General features: G+C 45.4%; 1 protein-coding gene across 13 annotated transcripts in view; it reads left to right on the plus strand.

Moving 5' to 3' along the window:
* Positions 1 to 17,606, plus strand: part of TEAD1 (TEA domain transcription factor 1) — a 160,788-nt gene that overhangs the window by 131,933 nt on the left and 11,249 nt on the right. For 10 of the 13 annotated variants that reach the window (XM_040608009.1, XM_040608011.1, XM_040608010.1 and 7 more), the window contains one exon: positions 10,044 to 10,217. The exons of the other annotated variants lie outside the window; for them this stretch is intronic. In XM_040608009.1, the coding sequence (XP_040463943.1) occupies positions 10,044 to 10,217 (174 nt within the window). The remainder of the gene's footprint in view (positions 1 to 10,043; positions 10,218 to 17,606) is intronic. 13 annotated transcript variants of the gene reach the window in all.

Below are 17,606 nucleotides of genomic sequence, written 5' to 3' on the forward strand. Positions count from 1 at the left end.
AATGAGAAGGTGCTGCTTTGGCAGGGAAGGAGCCGTGGGTCCCGTGCTGCCCCGGTGGCACAGCTCGGAGCCAGCTGTGCTCGCAGTGGGGGGGTGGGCGGCGGCCTGGGGACACGTTGGGGCTCTCACTTTCCAGGCAGGTGCAGGCTCTGGGGAATGCAGCACATCCACTGGCACTGCAGAGAAAGAATGGAGGCCTGAGTGGAAATACGGTTACCCAGGATGGCCCCGTAAATACTGTAAAGCCTTTTTTGGAGTAAATTGATATTATTTGGAATTCCTGAGGGTGCAGTGAGGCCGACTGGAGCTTGTCCCAGCTTGCGAGCATACTGCTGAGAAACCCACCTTTTAAATGCAGAGCATTTATGCAGGAGGTTTGCTAGACAAGCAAGAGCGTCAAACTACCCAGACTTGTTTTTAAAAAACTGTGCTGTAACAGTGCAAAAATGAGACACAAAGAAAAGTCAATTCCTAGTCATGCATTAATCCCAATTTAGATGATTCTTTACGCCTACACTGCAAGAGCAGTGGGACAGTGTTGTGCAAGGGCTGCGTGGGGACAACCTGGAGTGTGGGGGCCAAGGGATGAGCTTCCATGGGCAGCATGTCACCACCACTGCCCAGGAAAGGGGAGTCAGGAGAAGGGGAGGCATTGTTTAGATCAAATTAAATAAATTTGATTATTTGAATCTTAAACGAGAGCATAGAAAAACAAAAAAACCCAAGACAGTGTGACTAGTTTCCAGGGCAAATGCAGAAGGACATTTGCTGCAGAGGCAGTCGTGCATGCCTGTCTGCAGGGATAGCACTGAGGGGCGCTGCCTCCTACCAGCCCTCCCCGTCTCCAATGCACAGGCTTTTCCAGCAAGCCTCAAAAGTCATTTTTGGAGGAGGCGAGAGCCAACCCCCAGCTTCATTGAAGAAAATGTGAATTCTGCCTGTGGTTTTGTACATCTTTCTTTGTGTTGGTGCTACATTTTATTGCAGATATGGTTTGCATAGCGTAGCAAGAATGGGGTTTTATTACTTTTTAATAACAAAATCAGCAAGCAAGGCAAGATGTGTGTTTTGCACAATGTGCATATGAAGTCGTTTAGGCATGTGCTGTGGTTGCAGCATCTCCTGTATGCCTTTGTGCCTTTGCTGACCTCAGAAATGTATATCTGTATATGCTGCTGTGTGAGAGTTCTCATGTATCTTCCGAAAAAAAGATAGTTACGTGTTCATTACACTTCTGACTTTTTACAGAAAATGACGTAATACTTTATTTTGATTAGATGCATTTCCAACATTTTATTAAAACAAGATGACCCTTCCTCCCTCTCTCCCCCATCCCAAAAGCAGGTGAGAAAGCCTTATAGTAGTGGGGGCAGACAGACCAATTCCATCTTAAAATGTAACCTGGAAGGTTATTGAAAAAAGTTTATTTGACGTGGCACCTGGAGCCAGGACTCGATGATCCTGAGCAGCCCCTTGCAGTCTGTATTCCTGTACAGCAATTAGAAATGTAGGTCTGTCTGCCCGAGGTGACACCCAGCAACTTCAGTGGGGCTGTGTATGGCCACAAAGGTCCACCCACAGGGAGCTCATTGTAGGGGTGGGGCCTTAAACATTGCTGGGGTTCTTCCAATGGCAATTGGTGTTTAAAAGTACAAAAGCCCTGCAATGTCAGGCAGTTGTGTTAATTTAGAGTGGGCATTCTGGTGGGTCGGAAATGTGCTCTGTGGAGTCCTGTCACTTGTGGAGGGCTGTTGACTTTTTTTCCCTTCCCTAGCCACAAAATTGTTTCTATATTTTTTTCTTTTGTAAATGGAACAATAAGCAACCCTCGCTGTAACTCTGCATGGCAGAAGATAAGTCTGTGGGAAATAAGATGGCACAGTTACAAAATCTTGGAATACTGACTCTGCAGTTAGATGGGTAAAATTACTCCTCCTTTTACACGAAAATCAATTAGGTTTCCAAACGTCAGGCTGTACTTTCCTTTTGTGGTATTTTGTGCTCAAGTATAATTCCTAAATGGTGCATAGAAGCTGCCCTTGTGGGTCCAAGCACCAGCCTTTTAGTTACCTTTAATTATTGCCTACCCTATGTAACTGTATTCTCAACAGATTAACAAGTTTATATACCCATCTGCTGCTTTCATGACAGGTTTTCCTTAATGGGGACTTTCCATTTTTACTGCAGTGGTTCTGTGAAAGTTCAGGACAAATGCTTAAACCAAGTAATCCCATGTTCCCTAACAAATATAAACTGAGTATGCAAGCAGATTAGAAGAGATCTAAGCAACTGACTGTTACACAGGGGCTATAAAATTGAAATACTATAACACTGAAATTATAATAATTCTGATTTTTTATATATGTGTATATATATATTTATATATTCAAGCTTGCTTTCCAATCAGGAAAAAAACCCTGCCGCCACCCAACAAAAACTCCCCTTTCTTCTCTTCCTCTTTGAGGTTTCTCACCCTTGCTGCCACATTTGTTTCGACTGTGAGAGCTTCAGACAGCTTTACATCTAAAATACCTATATAGGGCTGTAAAGAACATGGGTGATGGGTGTTTTCAGTATTAATCCACCTATCCAAACTGTCAGATTGTGTTAGGTCCAAATTTCAAAATGTATTTTAAAGTGTGGTGAAGAAATAGAATATTCTTTATGTTTTAATTCAAGTTTTATTATTGTTGTAAAAGGGCTTTGTGAGCCCAGGGAGAATTGTGCCTGAGAACGAGAAAGTGAAAGCAATTGCTCAAGGGCCATAAAAACAGCCTGCCATCATTAGCCAAATGCAGTAAAATTCAGCAAAGTTAATCAAACCACCTAAGTGATGAAAAATAAATGAGGTCTTTTCAAAAGAAGCCCTCCATCTTTGAACAATATCCATTGTTACAGGCATTGTTTATCCTTTCTGAATTCCCTGTAAAGTGTCTAAAAAGCAGTTCAGCGTTTCAGTCATAACGAAGTTCTCGGTGTAGCGTTTTTGTGATATGAAAGGATGGGAGCAAACCACATTAGGATAAATGTCTTGGAGTAGCAGACTCAGGATTTGGGGTCGTTTTAATCTGAAATCAGACAAAGTTTAACAAAACGCAAGGGTCATTTCTTTTGCAGTGCTGGAGAGCTACGTGTTGGCCCTGGGAAGCGAATGTCATGCTCTGTAAAATGTTCATATTCAGGTGTCTGTAGTTAGAAGTGCCAAGAAACCGCTTTAAGGGGGTCCAGTACTGGCGCAGGCTCCAATCTTGAAACCGCGGCATCGCAGCAGGCCTGGCTGGCGGCATTCCCGGGGGACCCCGCGGAGATGCGGCAGGAGGCCTGGGCCAGCTCCCCCAGCCCAGCTGTAGCGTCAGGACAGGGGCTCTTCAAGGGAGCGCGGGTGGAGGGACCGAGCGCAGTCTGTTCCTCGCAGTCAGCCCGCACTAGGCGCTGAGGACGGGTGGGAAGACTGCGGGGGCCGGAGCGCGCTCTCGCCGCTGCCTTCACACGCGCTCTCCCGTTTCTCAAAGCCCACTGCTGCTGCCAGAAATTTCCCAGCAAATTTAAAAGCGCTGCTTTCGCGTAGCTGGGTCGGAGCGCAGCGGCAGCCATGGCAGCTCCCTCTGCCGGGCCCGCACCGCGGCCGTGCCCCAGCCCCGCCATCGCACAAAGCCCCGGCGCTGGAAATCGCTGCCGGGCATCGCACAGGGCACCGGCTCTGCCCAGGGAAATGTGAGATCGGCGAGGAGGGAAGGAGCGAGCGAGTGGGGCTGTGGGGTAGCTGGAGCGGAGCCCGGGCACACAGCTCCTGCGATGAGCCCAGGAGAGCCGTAAAATCAGGGGGGTCATCGCAGTGGGGGGCCCTCTGCCTCCCACAGCCTTGCACAGCGCTGCACTGTTCTCACGGGGAGGAGGAGTGGGGGGACGCGTGAGTTGGGCTGGCGTTGGCAGCGTGGTGGGTTGTGGCTGTGCGTCTCCCCCGCGGTGCCTGCCCTGCCTGCATGCTGAACCCCAAGTGATGTGAAAGGACAAGGGAGCAAACCCACATTAGGATAAATGTCTTGGAGTAGCAGACTCAGGATCTGGGATCATTTTAATCTGAAATCAAAGTTTAATAAAACGCAAGGGTCATTTCTTTTATGGTGCTGGAGAGCTACGTGTTAGCCCTGGGAAGCGAGTGTCATGCTCTGTAAAATATTCATATTCAAGCGCCTGTAGTTAGAAGTGCTCGCGCTCGCCCCGAGGGACTTTACACCTGGCTGTGCCTCTGCCCCGAGGTCTCCCCGTCTCGTTCCACTGCAGCTTCCCACACCCCTACACCCACCCCAAAACTGCTTAGCTGGGCTGCAAAGTCAGGCTCTCAGAAGTTGGGAAATGTCCTTGTATGTCTGCTCTACAATGCAGCAGTTAATTACATGCTCACATGTTTGTTTGTTCCTGCTTCATTCAGTGTAGATGTAGATGGCCCTTCTTTTGATAAGCAACCATTCAGTAGTTTGTTTTCTTCTGTTGTTGAAATGCGTGGCCCTGTGCCCTGCTTGCTGCGTGCTGTCTAACCTCTCCTTCAAACAGAATTAATAATTCCCTCATTTGCATTTCACAGATGTATTAGTGCAGTCATTTTTTAGATGAAGGAGCATTATTACTCACATTTGACAAACGCAAGAAGTTCAGGTGCAAAAGAATGAATGGGCCACTGATTTTGAGGGTCCCCTTTGATTTGTCATGAGCCTGATTTTGCAGAATACTTAGCATTATTGAGAGCTTCCTATTTTCAGGCATAATTTTCCCATCTGAGCACTCAGCACTTCTGGAGCTGGGACCTCAGGGTCTCAAATCAGACAGGCCAGAACTGCAGGATGTGTCTTCACTGCCACAGGAAAGCTGATGAAAATGTGTGAGCACCTTGCCCAGCCAGCAAGTCCCAGTTTCACACTGGGACTCCTGTGGCAGTAGCTGGGAAGCGCTGGGCAGCACTGATGTGTCAGGGCTGGGAACCACTCTCATTCGTCACCTACCTCTCTATTTCTGCAACCATAAAGTAGCCGAAGATCTCCTTTTACTTCACATTCCAGATACAATGCCTGAGTGGATCCAGGCAGGTGTGAACGCGTGGAGGTCCCTGAAAGACTAGGTTGACCGTGCAGTTGTATCATAGCATACAAACAAAAAAAGTTCAATTAACATTTCACATGAAAGTGTTAAAAACCTTAGTAACAGGAGTTGGTACAGACTCCAATTATAGCATTAAAATGTTATAAATATAACTCCCAATCTGCTTCAGTGGAGGACAACAGCAACAGGAATGAAATACTCAGTTACTGGTGTTTTGGTAGAAATAAGAAAAACTGTTGGCAGACCAAGTGATTTTCTTGCATCGGCAGGAAATTAAAGAGTGTCAGATTTACAAGATACAGCAAGACAGCAGAGCTGAGGCTGGGCAGGGCACAGGTTAGAGCCACACACAGACTGCTGATATACTAGTGATTGTTTTTCCATCAGTCTACCCCACCTGGCTCCTTTTTCCTCCAGAAGTGCAGCTTGGACCAGTCTGTGGAGTTGCCAGGCACTTGAGTAGTGCTGGTTTCTCTCATTTTGGTGACAGTCCCACCTGCCTTCCACTCACCTGTCCCTCTGAGCTGTGGCAGGAGTCCTTGTAACCTCCAGTGCAGAATATATTCAGTGCAAAGAGAGCCGAGGGTCTGTCCCTCTGTCGGGAAGAGGGAAGACCTGCAACATGAGCCTTTTTAATGTCCTTCTTTGGGTGGTGGAGTCTCTTTGGGCACATGATCTGTTCAAGTTGCCAGCCTCTCCCCGTGGTATTTTCTCACAGGGGCTTGTTGCTGCAAGTGATAATATAGATGGCGTCACCCTCGTGGTTGTTACGCTTGAAATTTGCAGGAACCTACAGCTGTGATGGAGCACCCCAGCTGGTGAGGGGCTGTCATTAGGCTGTGCAGGGCAGACGAGGCAGCGGAGTGCTGCCACCTGTATCCTGCTCAACCCTCCTGTGGGTGTGCGAGGTCAGCAAGGCACCAGCTCGCTGTGCCACTGCAGGCCAGGGGTGTCTGCAGAGGAGCTTACACCGGCCGGCCGTGCCCTGCGGGGGTGACTCCCAGGCGTGTGAGTGTGGTTTGGGGGGAGTTCAGTCACAGCTGTGCCTCTGGGTGCAACGGGAGGGTGCAGCGCCCTTGTAGTCAGGGTGCTATGCCCACGAGCGAGGTCATTTAACAGCTGGACCTGATGAACTGAAACATCTTTTCCAACCTAAATGATTCTATGATCCTCTGATTGTATCCCCAGAGAAGCACCTGCCAAGGGCCCTCTCTCAGGCCGCTTGCCTTCCATTTTGCTCCGCATCCCTGTCACCCAGCCTTGGCAGGGCCTGGGGAGCTGCTCGCCCCCACGTGCTGCTCAGCATGGCGTTGTAGGGTCATGCAGCCCCGGTGGACAGGAGCAGTGACAGAGCAGGTACCCCAGCAGATCGGCATGCCCAGCTCACCTGCACTGGGAGCTTGAGAGGGTTAGCTTCGCTGCCATCTGTATCTTGGATGCTACTGTTTAATTAAAAACTTGGTCCTATACAGGCTTGTCAGGGCTTGGCTTTAGCTCCACAGGTATGGGAAAGCATGGGGATGTGACAGAGAGAGCTGTAGCAACTTGCAAACATGCGTTTCATGGACCAGAAAGGCTTTGCCTTAGAATACAAGTGCAAAATTGGTGAGGAGAGGTTACAAATATATATGCTGGCTGATAAAACAAATGTAGGTGGTTTGTCTTTGTTCTGCACTAGCTTAAATGCTTGCATCCCCTGCCATTGGCAATTTGTCTTGGTTCTTCTAAATTCCTAAGTGGATTATAATTTTTCTCGTGGTATTATTTGACAACAGTCATATTTCATGGCTTTACTGCATTCTTTGGATAGTTAAAATTTTCTTAAGAAAACGAACTCAGTAAGAGGCGGCCATCTCCAGGGCATGTCATGTAATGCAGATGCTTCAGACATAGCCGAAGATGTTCTTTGTATTTTCATATAGTTCTTATTCTCAGAAAATACAGGATTTGACCTATGATGGTTACAGCATCTAAAGCACATTATTACCCCAATGCCAGATGAAAATCCTTTAAATGTTGTCACATGGGTAAATTCCTCAGCATCTAATATACTTCAATGGCTCTGGAATACTTAGTCTAAAATAACAGTGAATTCTCAATATAATGAGCATGTTTGTAAGCTGTTCAGACACTAATGGGCTCAAAAATACAGGCATAAAATTTAGGTTCTTTGCTTTCATCTACACATAAATTCCTGTCATGCAGTATGTTTGTATAAAAATGATAGGGATCAGTTCAGTATCCATTTACCCTGCTGCTCCGAGTATTATATTGTTTGTTAGTTTGTAGAAATATGCCATATCTAATTAGGTTAGTAATGATTGTACTTAGCATAGGAATTGCAGCAACATAAGGAGAAAATAATCACATATTGCAATATCAAAATAAACATTTCGGTCCTAAGAATGTTGTCAGGTGATGTCATACCATCTGTCCTACTGTACCCCCTCGGAAATTTTGCTGCAGCAGCATCTGGTACTTTGGCAAGCTCTGCAGACAACTGTGGTAGCTTTACAGCTGCCTTTAACTTTGCTTTTATATTTAAACAGTATTGAGACTTGATGCTCTGTGGTCCTATAAATGTCTTTGATTTTACTAATGTTTGGATACTGAGCATTTTGTATTTTTTCCTGGTTTGCAGAACAAGGCACAGTGTTTGAATTGCCTTGGGAATTTGCAGTGGCCAAACCGTAAAATACAGCTCTCCCTTCCTCCTTCCCTCCACAGCCACTTTTGAGCCTGGGAGAGAGACACACTTTTGGGAAGGTCACTTTCCTGGGTGCAGGAGAACCTGGCAGTTCCCAGGTATATGGGGCACTGATACGTTGTACTGAGATCGAAGTTTTTCAGTAGGCAGCAAGATACATCAGAAATGTTCAGCATGACTTTTAGTTATTTGCTTAGTGCTACCAGACAAATATGTGATGATGTTGTCAAAAAACCAGAAGTCAGAGCCATGGTACTTTCTCGTGTTTCTTGGCATTTTTTGGTTTTGTTTCGTTTGTCACATTGAAACGTCTCCTTAGTCCACTTGTGCCACTGCTGAGTAACATGCTAAATCTGACCGTGGACGGTGTTATGGTAGGCACTCCTGGTTGCCAACCAGTACAGATTTCCTGTATCATGCGTGAATGACCAGTGTGCAAGCTAAACCAGTGCTGGGCGAGGGCTAGCTGGCACACGTTCCTGGGCACACTCACTCCTGCATGCATGCATTCAGCTCTCCGTCGCCCATTTATTTCTCTGCCATGCCTGTTTTCATCTTCAAGGTAGAAGCAATTTCTTTGGATCAGCTCTGCCCCTTTTGGACTCCACATGCACTAACTAAAGTCTGGCCAAGATTTCCACGCGTGCACGGGAAAAGCTGGGATAGCATTGTTTTGAAAGAGAGCTGCAAGGAAAATCTGTGAAACCGGTGCTCTCAGGCTTGGACTTGTTTGTGCAAACACCTTAATAAGTGTTACACTTTCCTTTTTCCTTCCGCAAAAATAAAAAAGTAATACAACCCTGTGAAAAGCACAGACAGTATCTCATTTTTGGCCCCATACACAGATGAGTGTTCTCTGATTCTAAATTCAGATTTCACTGTGCTAGATGATTTTTAAATAGATTTCAATTTAATTTCGTAAGTGCAGAAATCTAGCCAGTCCATTTCCTTTTCCCCAGAGTTTTGGACATCTGCTAGGGAAGACACTGCTTACACCAAAGGAAGGCTCTGAGTGGCTGTCCAATTAATTTAGATTTGTCATTTCAATTTGTTCATTCGGCAGGTATATTGTAAACAAAATAGCTTAAATGAGGTCTGCTTTGGGCTTTTAAATATTTTATTTGTGCTTAGCTTTTGGGAATTGCCCCTTATATACAGCATCTGTTCAATATGACAGGGGTTCCTAGTGTTTGTTGACTGCGTATCAGCTTTCCTTCAGTAGAGTTAGAAAAATGTTTTGTGATCTGCATGGTTAAACCCGCCAATGTTTAATCCTGCCTCTCTCAAGCTCCTTCACTCTGCCTGCGTGACACTGAGCTGCTGGCTGACTGGCGGAAGGTCTTTGGGGTTCATCGTCCTGCTTTCATTTTAGGTGTTGAAAGGTGCTGTCATCTGGGAGAAATGGCAGCCCCTAAAAGGCTGTGTTGGCCTCAGTAGGGGACTTCTCTGGGCCAAGGATTTCCCCCAGGCAGGAAGGGGGTTCCCATGATTATAATGAGGTGCAATGGGATGAAGTTAAGAAACAGGAAATTGAAGCTGAATGTGTTTTGGCAGAGATGGTCGTCTATAGAGCTAGTTCTCGAGGGAAGTGGGAAAAGTTTGGCCCTTTAATATTAAATGGGTCAAAATACTGGAGGACATACAACGAGGACCACTTCTATAGTAACAGCAGCACAGAGTAACTGGCCTTCTTGTTGTCATTCTGGAGTTAGAAGAACATGCCTTCCGTCTCTTTTGGTTGAGTGGCATTAGCATGTGCTGTAGACAGAGGTTTGGGGTTTTTTGAATAGACAGGCAGGAGGTGTGTATGTGTGGGCTCTGTGGCACTAGTAGAAGTGCAGGCTCGGAGGACATGGACATTAAAATGCATGGTTTAAAGAGGCAGAAGGAGGCTTTCCTCGTGAGTGTATTCATCTTACTATGCTCTGCAAAGGGCTCTATCACTGCTGCCGCTGGGTCTTCCAGTATAAATTACTCCCTTGAAGATGACCACGTTTTGTGGTTTGCAGTAGGGACACAGGTTTTTTTGATGTTGACCCTTGTTCACAGGGGGCTACGACATAATCACTGAAGTTGTTCATGGAAATCATGCTGCAGAAAATCATAGTCCCGGGAGTAATGTGCAAGTCATTTAATCCATCAAAGCGCGCTACCCTCCGCAGGAGCACACGCAGACCCATGCCGCGATAAACCTCTGTTTGTTTTGTACAGCACTGATTTTCCTGTTTCTTTCTTGCAGTACAATAAACACCTCTTCGTACACATTGGACACGCTAACCATTCTTACAGTGACCCGTTGCTTGAATCGGTGGACATTCGTCAGATTTATGACAAATTTCCTGAAAAGAAGGGCGGTCTAAAGGAACTGTTTGGGAAGGGGCCTCAAAATGCTTTCTTCCTCGTAAAATTCTGGGTGAGTAAGACATGATGTGGAGAACCTCTCTTGCAATAAGGCTTGTGTTTAGTATTTAGCACCCTTCGGGGCGCTTGTGGAAATGTCTTCTGTTGTCACGTGAAAGTGCAAAGCTGTATATCCTTCAGGTAGGACGCTGGCCCAGAGCCACTCTTGTTGACAGCCCCACCAGAAGTCTGTGTTGCAGACGAGATGCAAAGGCAGATGCGTGCCTCAACTGTGCTTGACACAGCTGCTGGGCAGGAGCACACAGGTAACGGAGCCCTGGTTCGGACGTGGGGAACTGCCATCTAGTGGTCCGAGAAGCTGCAGGGGAAGCTGCAGGGATGGGGACCGCGCTTCAGCGTTTCCTATGTTAACTCTTGCCGATTGCAAAAGTCAGAGTAGCAGTCCTGCCATCGTCCACACGCAGACAGGGCCAAGCAGGGTTTGAACTGAGTGTGCAGCAGGACGACTGTGAGCCTGGGAGGGTGCCAGGGGTTTTCCTAAACGTTTTTTGGTTGCTAGAGCACATGTGCTTTCCCCTTGCCTTTCTGTTAGTCAGCCATGGGACTCTGCTCCAGAAGTTGTATCTGTTTATACCAGTGGTGAGCAAGAGTGAAAAAGGAATTTGAATGGAAGGCTGAGATGTTGTGTATTGATCTAGTTATGATAAATTTCAGTGGTAGATCAGATTTTTCTTACTGTATTCACAAAATTTCATGTTAGCGATGCTAAAGGTTTGTCCAAAAGGATTGTCAAATCTCCAGGTTGGAGCTTATTGCTTATACTAAAGCTTTTTCTACTCTTCAACTTTTTGGGGTATTTTTTTGTGGTATACTCCTTTCCATAGCAACAGTTACCACCTAAACATTTGGATTTGTCTTTTAAAACCTCAGTGAAAGGGGCATATTTAGGTTTTAATTACAGGGTGGACAGGTTTAGGCTGAAACCAGAAAAGGTTGATCCGGAATCACTGCTTATGATGAGATTTCCTGGTGTTTAGTGCTTTCTGTGTGACCTGAAACACACTCCACCTTGTACATACCCCAGACTTCGTACCTTGCCAAGGGTTTCTGTGGCACCAGATTTGGAACCAGAAACTAGGAATGAGGGAGACTCTCTTTTCTCAAATCTGGGTGTAGAAGGGATAAACCACTGAGCTTCTGAACTTCAAAAGAAATCCATTGAGGAACTCACGGGGCTTAAAAACTAGGCATGGGAGCTGTAGACCAAGCATTTGAGGGCTGGCTGAGCGACGAGGCCGGGAACAGGAGGCAGCAGAGAACTGGAAGCTGAAACACAGCAGGGACAAGGAGCCTGGAAAAGGCAGGTGAGAATGTCGGGTCAAAAAGAGGGAGGCAGTGGGAAGAGGGAGCATTTGAGATAAGGAGCCTGCAGGGAAACATAGGGATGAAGGCATACGGCAGAAACAGGTATGTGAAAGGTTGGGAACAGGCCAAGGAGAAGGGCAGAAGAAATCTGGCTGCAGAGGAATAGAGCTTGGAGGTTAAGGGTCTGTAACCACTAAATACATTTCCTTGCAAAACCTGGGCTTAAACTGAGGACCATCAGCTCACCAGGTCACTTTGCATAACAAATACTTGCGAAACCCACTGGCAAAAATGCCTGTCACCTCACTTGCCTGTTCTCAGTTCCCAGAGAGCATGACAAGCCTCAGACTTTATATTAGACGTGGCAGCAGCAGAGGTTTGTGATAGAGTCATTGATGTATTGTATGTTCTGCTTTTTCTCAATGTGGAAACTGATTTTCAGGCATACTGAATGCTCAGAGATATATCTAAAGCCATTAGAGATCTTCTTTGAATCATTGAGGTCTGTGTTGTACTCATGGCATCGAAAATTCAGGTGCCAGCCTTCTCTGCTTGATCTACTACAGGCAGTGCACACCTTTAACGCTCTTGCCTCAGTTCCCCATCTGTAATTTGGGGGTGATAATGTCCCTTCAGGTCAGATGGTCACTGAGAAGTCAAACTCACAGCTGTTTATAAAGACTCAAGATAATGCCGTGAAGAAAACCTTTATAAAATTAATAATTCTGTGTTCAGCACAGGTTTTGAGTAATGTGCAGGAAATAGGGACTGGGCCACACTGAATAATGAAGACAAGGAAATATTGTATAGATGCTGAGAGGGCGAGCATGCACTTGTGTAGCTAAAGGCTGTATCATGATGCAGTTCAGCAGTCAGGATGTGCAGGCAACTTCAATCCAACATCTCCTAACCTCACTGTGCCTTCCAACATAATGGTCTTTTAATACAATTTTGTGTTGTATTAACGTAAGAGATTAAAAACCGTACAGTGCTAACATCCTTCTGAGTTATACATTAAAATGTGGTGAGAATGCCTTTCTGAGCCATGACCTTAAAACAGGCCAGTGGATTTTCTCTCTGATTGAGGCAGAGGGAAGGTGTCAGGGGCAGTGTTTGGGTGCAGCAAGAGTCACAATGGAATAAACTTTCTAGGAATAAACTTCACAACGGTGCTCCCCATCTAGAAATATGTCGAGGAAAACCAGAAGATTGCTGTGTAATTAGTCATGAGAATTAGATCCTAAACAGTCAGCTCACTGTCCTTCATTTCTTTCACCCCAGTAGGGCATTTCTTCAGAAAAAAGGACGCTGTTCCCATTTTTATGGGGAGTGCTGAGAAACTGTTCTGAACAGTCATATATTACCAGTGTAATGCTGGCGAAGGTTGCTGACAACGTTTTTTGACCCTATTAGTAACTTCAGGTTTATTAATATGAAAATAGATTTTTATGTTCTCATCCTTTTCTTGTGAATTGAGATTCACTTCTGAATCAGCATCCACTCTCTCCTTATGCGCTAGCTCTTCCTACTCTGAAAGTTTAACTTCTCCCGGGTTCTGTTCATGTTGTGTGGTTACTGCTGACTCACAGTGCGCTCTCTCGCTCTTTATTTAACCATTTCCCCTTTCCCATCCTTCCTGTTCTCTTCCCCCTTCATTATCATTAAACCATCGATAGTTTGCTCGGCGCTGTAAGGTGGTGGATCCTAGCATCGGTGTCCAGGCACAACCTGCATTTGGTGGAATTTGATTGTAACGTGAGTAAAAGAGGAACATGAATTTGTGTAGTGAAAGTAGGTACAGGTGAGAAAGCACTGTCAGGAGAATCAACAAAAGAAAATGAGAGACTATGAATGAAAGAAGTCAAGGGAAACCAGAGAAGGAAAGCAGGCGGGTGTCATGGCATGTCGAAGCTTGAAAGCGAAGGTAAGGATTTGATGCCAGAAGGGATGGTGAGCCTGTAAACGGATTTAAAGAGAAGTCAGCAGGTTGCTGGAGGAAGCACAAAGGGTATTTTGTTCAGACATTAAATCTAGTGTGGAAAGGAAAGACGGGAAGCAGGAGGCACTTGCGTTGAGGATGACTAAGGCAGAAAGTGGCTTAGCTCTGGTAACCGGAAAGAGTACTCCTCTTTCCCATTTAGTTCTGCTTCAGGCTTCTCAGCAGCATGGTTTTCCCTGTGCTAAAGGTAATAAGGCTGGAATACAAAGAAGTGGGAGGGAAAGGTCTGGGATCTTGCAAGAAGACATTTGGCAGTTGTGGCATAGACTTTGCAAAGCATGACAGGTACAGAGTACAAAGCAACGCGTTGTTTTGCTCTGCAGAGGTTTATTGGTTCATATAGATTGTATCTCCTGTGAGAGACAACCTGATGCTGGGAACAGATGAGTTCTGGCCTCAGTCCTGGTGACACATCTGGATGTCACACGTTTGGGCCTCTTCCTACCTAACAGCGCAGGAGGTGTAAAAGGAAAAGGCCTCTCCTTTTCCACCACCTCAACCACCCAGCCTTCCCGCCCTGCAAAGCAGTTTCCTGATCCTTGTCTTGCACCTTGAACATGGTCACTTTTCTTCTGTTTATCCCAGGTAGTCACTGGGAACCAGAGAGTTCAGGGGACTCACCCCAGGGACAGGCTTGTACAGTAATACATGGAAGGAACTTTACTTGCTACGTTGTGTGCTCAGTGCAATGAGCAAGTGAGGAACAACGTACTAGTGATGTGTGACAGTGATAGGAAACCAGAGATTACAGGGACATAAAATGAAAACAAAAATAAATTTTCTTAAATAATTGTAAAAATAATTTCCTAGAACAGTGATGCGGAGTTCAGACAAGGCTGCAGAATATCAGCACATGAACCCTTTCCCTGGATGCAGGTTGAGTGCACAATCCTGTCTGCGTTACCTCAGTCACTAGCAGGATAACCCCCATCTATGTAAAACAATGAGGTATGACCCACGCCATCTAATCTTATTCTGAGTGACGTCAGCATACCTGTCGGTTAGTTTGTACTTCAACTGGTTTTGTGACTTGAGAAAGGACCTCAGTAACCTACAGTCTTGTGCAGTGGGTGCGTGCCTGCGTCGGGATCCTTTGTGCTGGGGTGAGCACACCTTGGGTAACATGGCCACGGGTCTTGTGTCTCTGACACTGCCAATGCAGATACAGGAACAGATACAGGGAGCAAATACATCTGAAAGGAGGAGGGCTGTTTTCTAATTAGTGACACAGGAAAAAAAAACAGCTGATATAACTCAACATTGGGCTGTTGGGCTTTCTCCTGGTCTGATCCATTGGCCTAATTTTTGATGTCTGCAGTAGCTTGAACTACCCTTCAAACTGAGGAAAGCTTAGTCACAGCCCAGTGTAACTCTGAAATAAAGACCCAAACTCATCTGAAGATGCATGGACGATATTAATTGATGTTTAAAATGAATGCCTCTATTTGCAGGAATCTGCAATGCAAACTAGGAGTTTTAGAAAGTAATGCATATTATAATTAGGGCAAGCTTTTAAAGATGCTTTGAAGTCCTAAACATTTTTGAAATTCAAATGTGGGATGGAAATAAAGGAATCTACACAATAAAGGGGCATTAAATTATGTCCCCCAAAATTTCACTGTTTTATAGATGTAAATATATGCCATAATTAGTGGTAAGTAACATGAGGAGGATAGTTAAGTTTATTCCTATTCTTATTCAAAACAGCTGTGGCATGAAAAATAATGCTCCTTCTCTTTGTGATACACTGGAACAAACAATTTACCCATGTAATCAGTGTTCAGAAATGGCTTGCGCCTGTGGTCTCCTCCCACCCCCTCCTGAATTTATCCCCAAGTGCCTCCAACCATCTTAAAAGGTCCAGAGATTCTTTGTGCCCTTCACTCACACACGCACAATTGTGGCTACTGCCTTTTTTTTTCCTTTCTATTTTTACGTGTCATTTATATTGCATAATCTAGAATCTTGGATTTCCCTCCACACACACACACGCACTCTTGCCAGCTCTGACTGGCAAATCATCTGCAGCTCACAAACGGGATCTGTAGTGTGAATGGGTCTATGGCCAGCATGCAAATGCATGCAAAACAAATTAGATATGGAAGAAAGCAGACATCCATTTTCTTTTCCCCATCACAACCCTCTTGGCACTGGGAGCTCACGTGGTGCCCGTGGAGGACCCCTCCGCAAACTGATGCGGGGGCATTAGCGCTGGAGGCAGGCTAATGAGTGGAAGGGGCCGAGCAGCTGGGCAGCCGGAGCAGCTTGGCCTGTCCATCACAAGCCCAACCATGTGGCAGACCTGGGCGCAATTCCTGAGCTGCACTGTAACGCGCGGCGAAACGTGCCAACAATCCAGATGCTCCTGTTGGAAAAAATTGCTTCACAATTTGGAATCTCTGCTCTTTGATCGCTCTTTGGAGAGGAGGAGGGGAGGTACGATGCGGTCATATGAGTAACACACCTCCCTGCAGTCAGCAGTTGTTAAAACCTATATGTCGTTAATAAGTGACCTTATGTGCTTAATGTTAACTACTGAATGCCAGTGTAAATTGTTCCGGCCCTCCCCAAATCCCACTGTTTCCAGTAGGTGCTGTTTTCCTTCTACTCAGCAGGAAGAATTTAGACTCTTCTCAGCAATTTTTGCTGGAGTTGCTTTTTTGTTAGCCAAAGCTGTTATTATTACACAAGCGCTTTACCCTCTGCCCCCTGCCTTTAACACAGAGCCTGAGAGCTCTGCTGAAGTGAATGTGGAGATATTTTTATTTGGTTTTTTACTCTTCATTTTGGTTGCAGCCAGCTCTGTTTTGGTGCTTGCTCTGGCACACTGGCAGAGGCTTCTCCATGCAGCATGTTGAACGCTTGGTGCTTTTAATATGTAATTTTTCAGCGCTACCCATTAACAAGCTATGCTTTATTAATGAATTAATCAGGCTGTTACACAACCACTGTAGACAGGGTGCCAGAAAGCTGAGTGCCTCTCCCGCCCTCAAATGCATTCAGCTAATATAAATCTCAGCTTTTAGAAATAAAGCCAAATTAGAGTTTTACTCTTGAAAGTAATATATATATATATATATATATATATATATATATATATATTCCACTTGTGGTTTTAAGTTGTTGAGGTTCTTTTTCCTAAATTGCATTGATCTTGTATTTTCAAATTCAGTGAGTAAATGGACGCCTGTTCATCACATGTGAGCATACCATAATATTTGAAATGCCATAGTATTTGAAATCATGCCAATATGTTTGAAATCATCATTCAAAAGGTTATTTGTCTGCACATGCTACAATTGCGCTCACCACCCCTAATTCCCGGAGCCACGGGTCAGAGCGTAGTCACATGGGAAGCTGTACAGGAGGGAAAGCTGGTTTACAGCCCAGGAGGGCTTGCAGGCTCCGTCTGAAGCGCAAGAGAAGAGCCAGAGACACAGAACCGAGGAAATAATGAGACAAAGCTGGCTGCAGTGCGAGAGGCTGTGAGCGCAGCGCTCCAGAAGCCTGACTATTGTCCTGCTTTTCACAGGGATCATTGAAAAGGGAAATTATAAGGAAGAGGTTAATGAAGGTTAATAAGATACATTCCTATATTTCAATTTTGTTATTACTATATTTATCTAGTCCTGCCTCTTCTGTAATGTAGGCAGTGAACCTTACTAAGTGATGTCTGCCTCCGGACAATAAGCCTACTTGACTGGGAGCATCCCTGTTGGTTAGCTAGCTAGCGTGGTTAAAAAAGACCCCGAGTAATGGTGATTCTACCACATCTGAAAGTTATGCCGGCGTTTCGTTGCCATCAGGGTTACCGGCCTCTGCCTTGTAGCATTTAATCTTGCCATTTAGCTTTTGTGTAGCTTTAGCTTTCTGTCTTTTAATGTCCGTTTCTGCAAGATTTAATCTATCAGAAGACTCTTCCCCATGTAGCAACTTGTAGGCTATGACAAAGTCGTGGAAAAACTTCCCTTGGAAAAAGTAAGTAGATGGAGTTTCATTAGTCATTCACTACAAAGGATGTTTTCCAGACCTGAAATCATTCTTGTAACTCTTTTCTGAACGCGTTCCAATTTTCCA

This window comes from Falco naumanni, chromosome 10, assembly GCF_017639655.2.
Source record: "Falco naumanni isolate bFalNau1 chromosome 10, bFalNau1.pat, whole genome shotgun sequence".
NCBI classification, from domain to species: Eukaryota; Metazoa; Chordata; class Aves; order Falconiformes; family Falconidae; genus Falco; species Falco naumanni.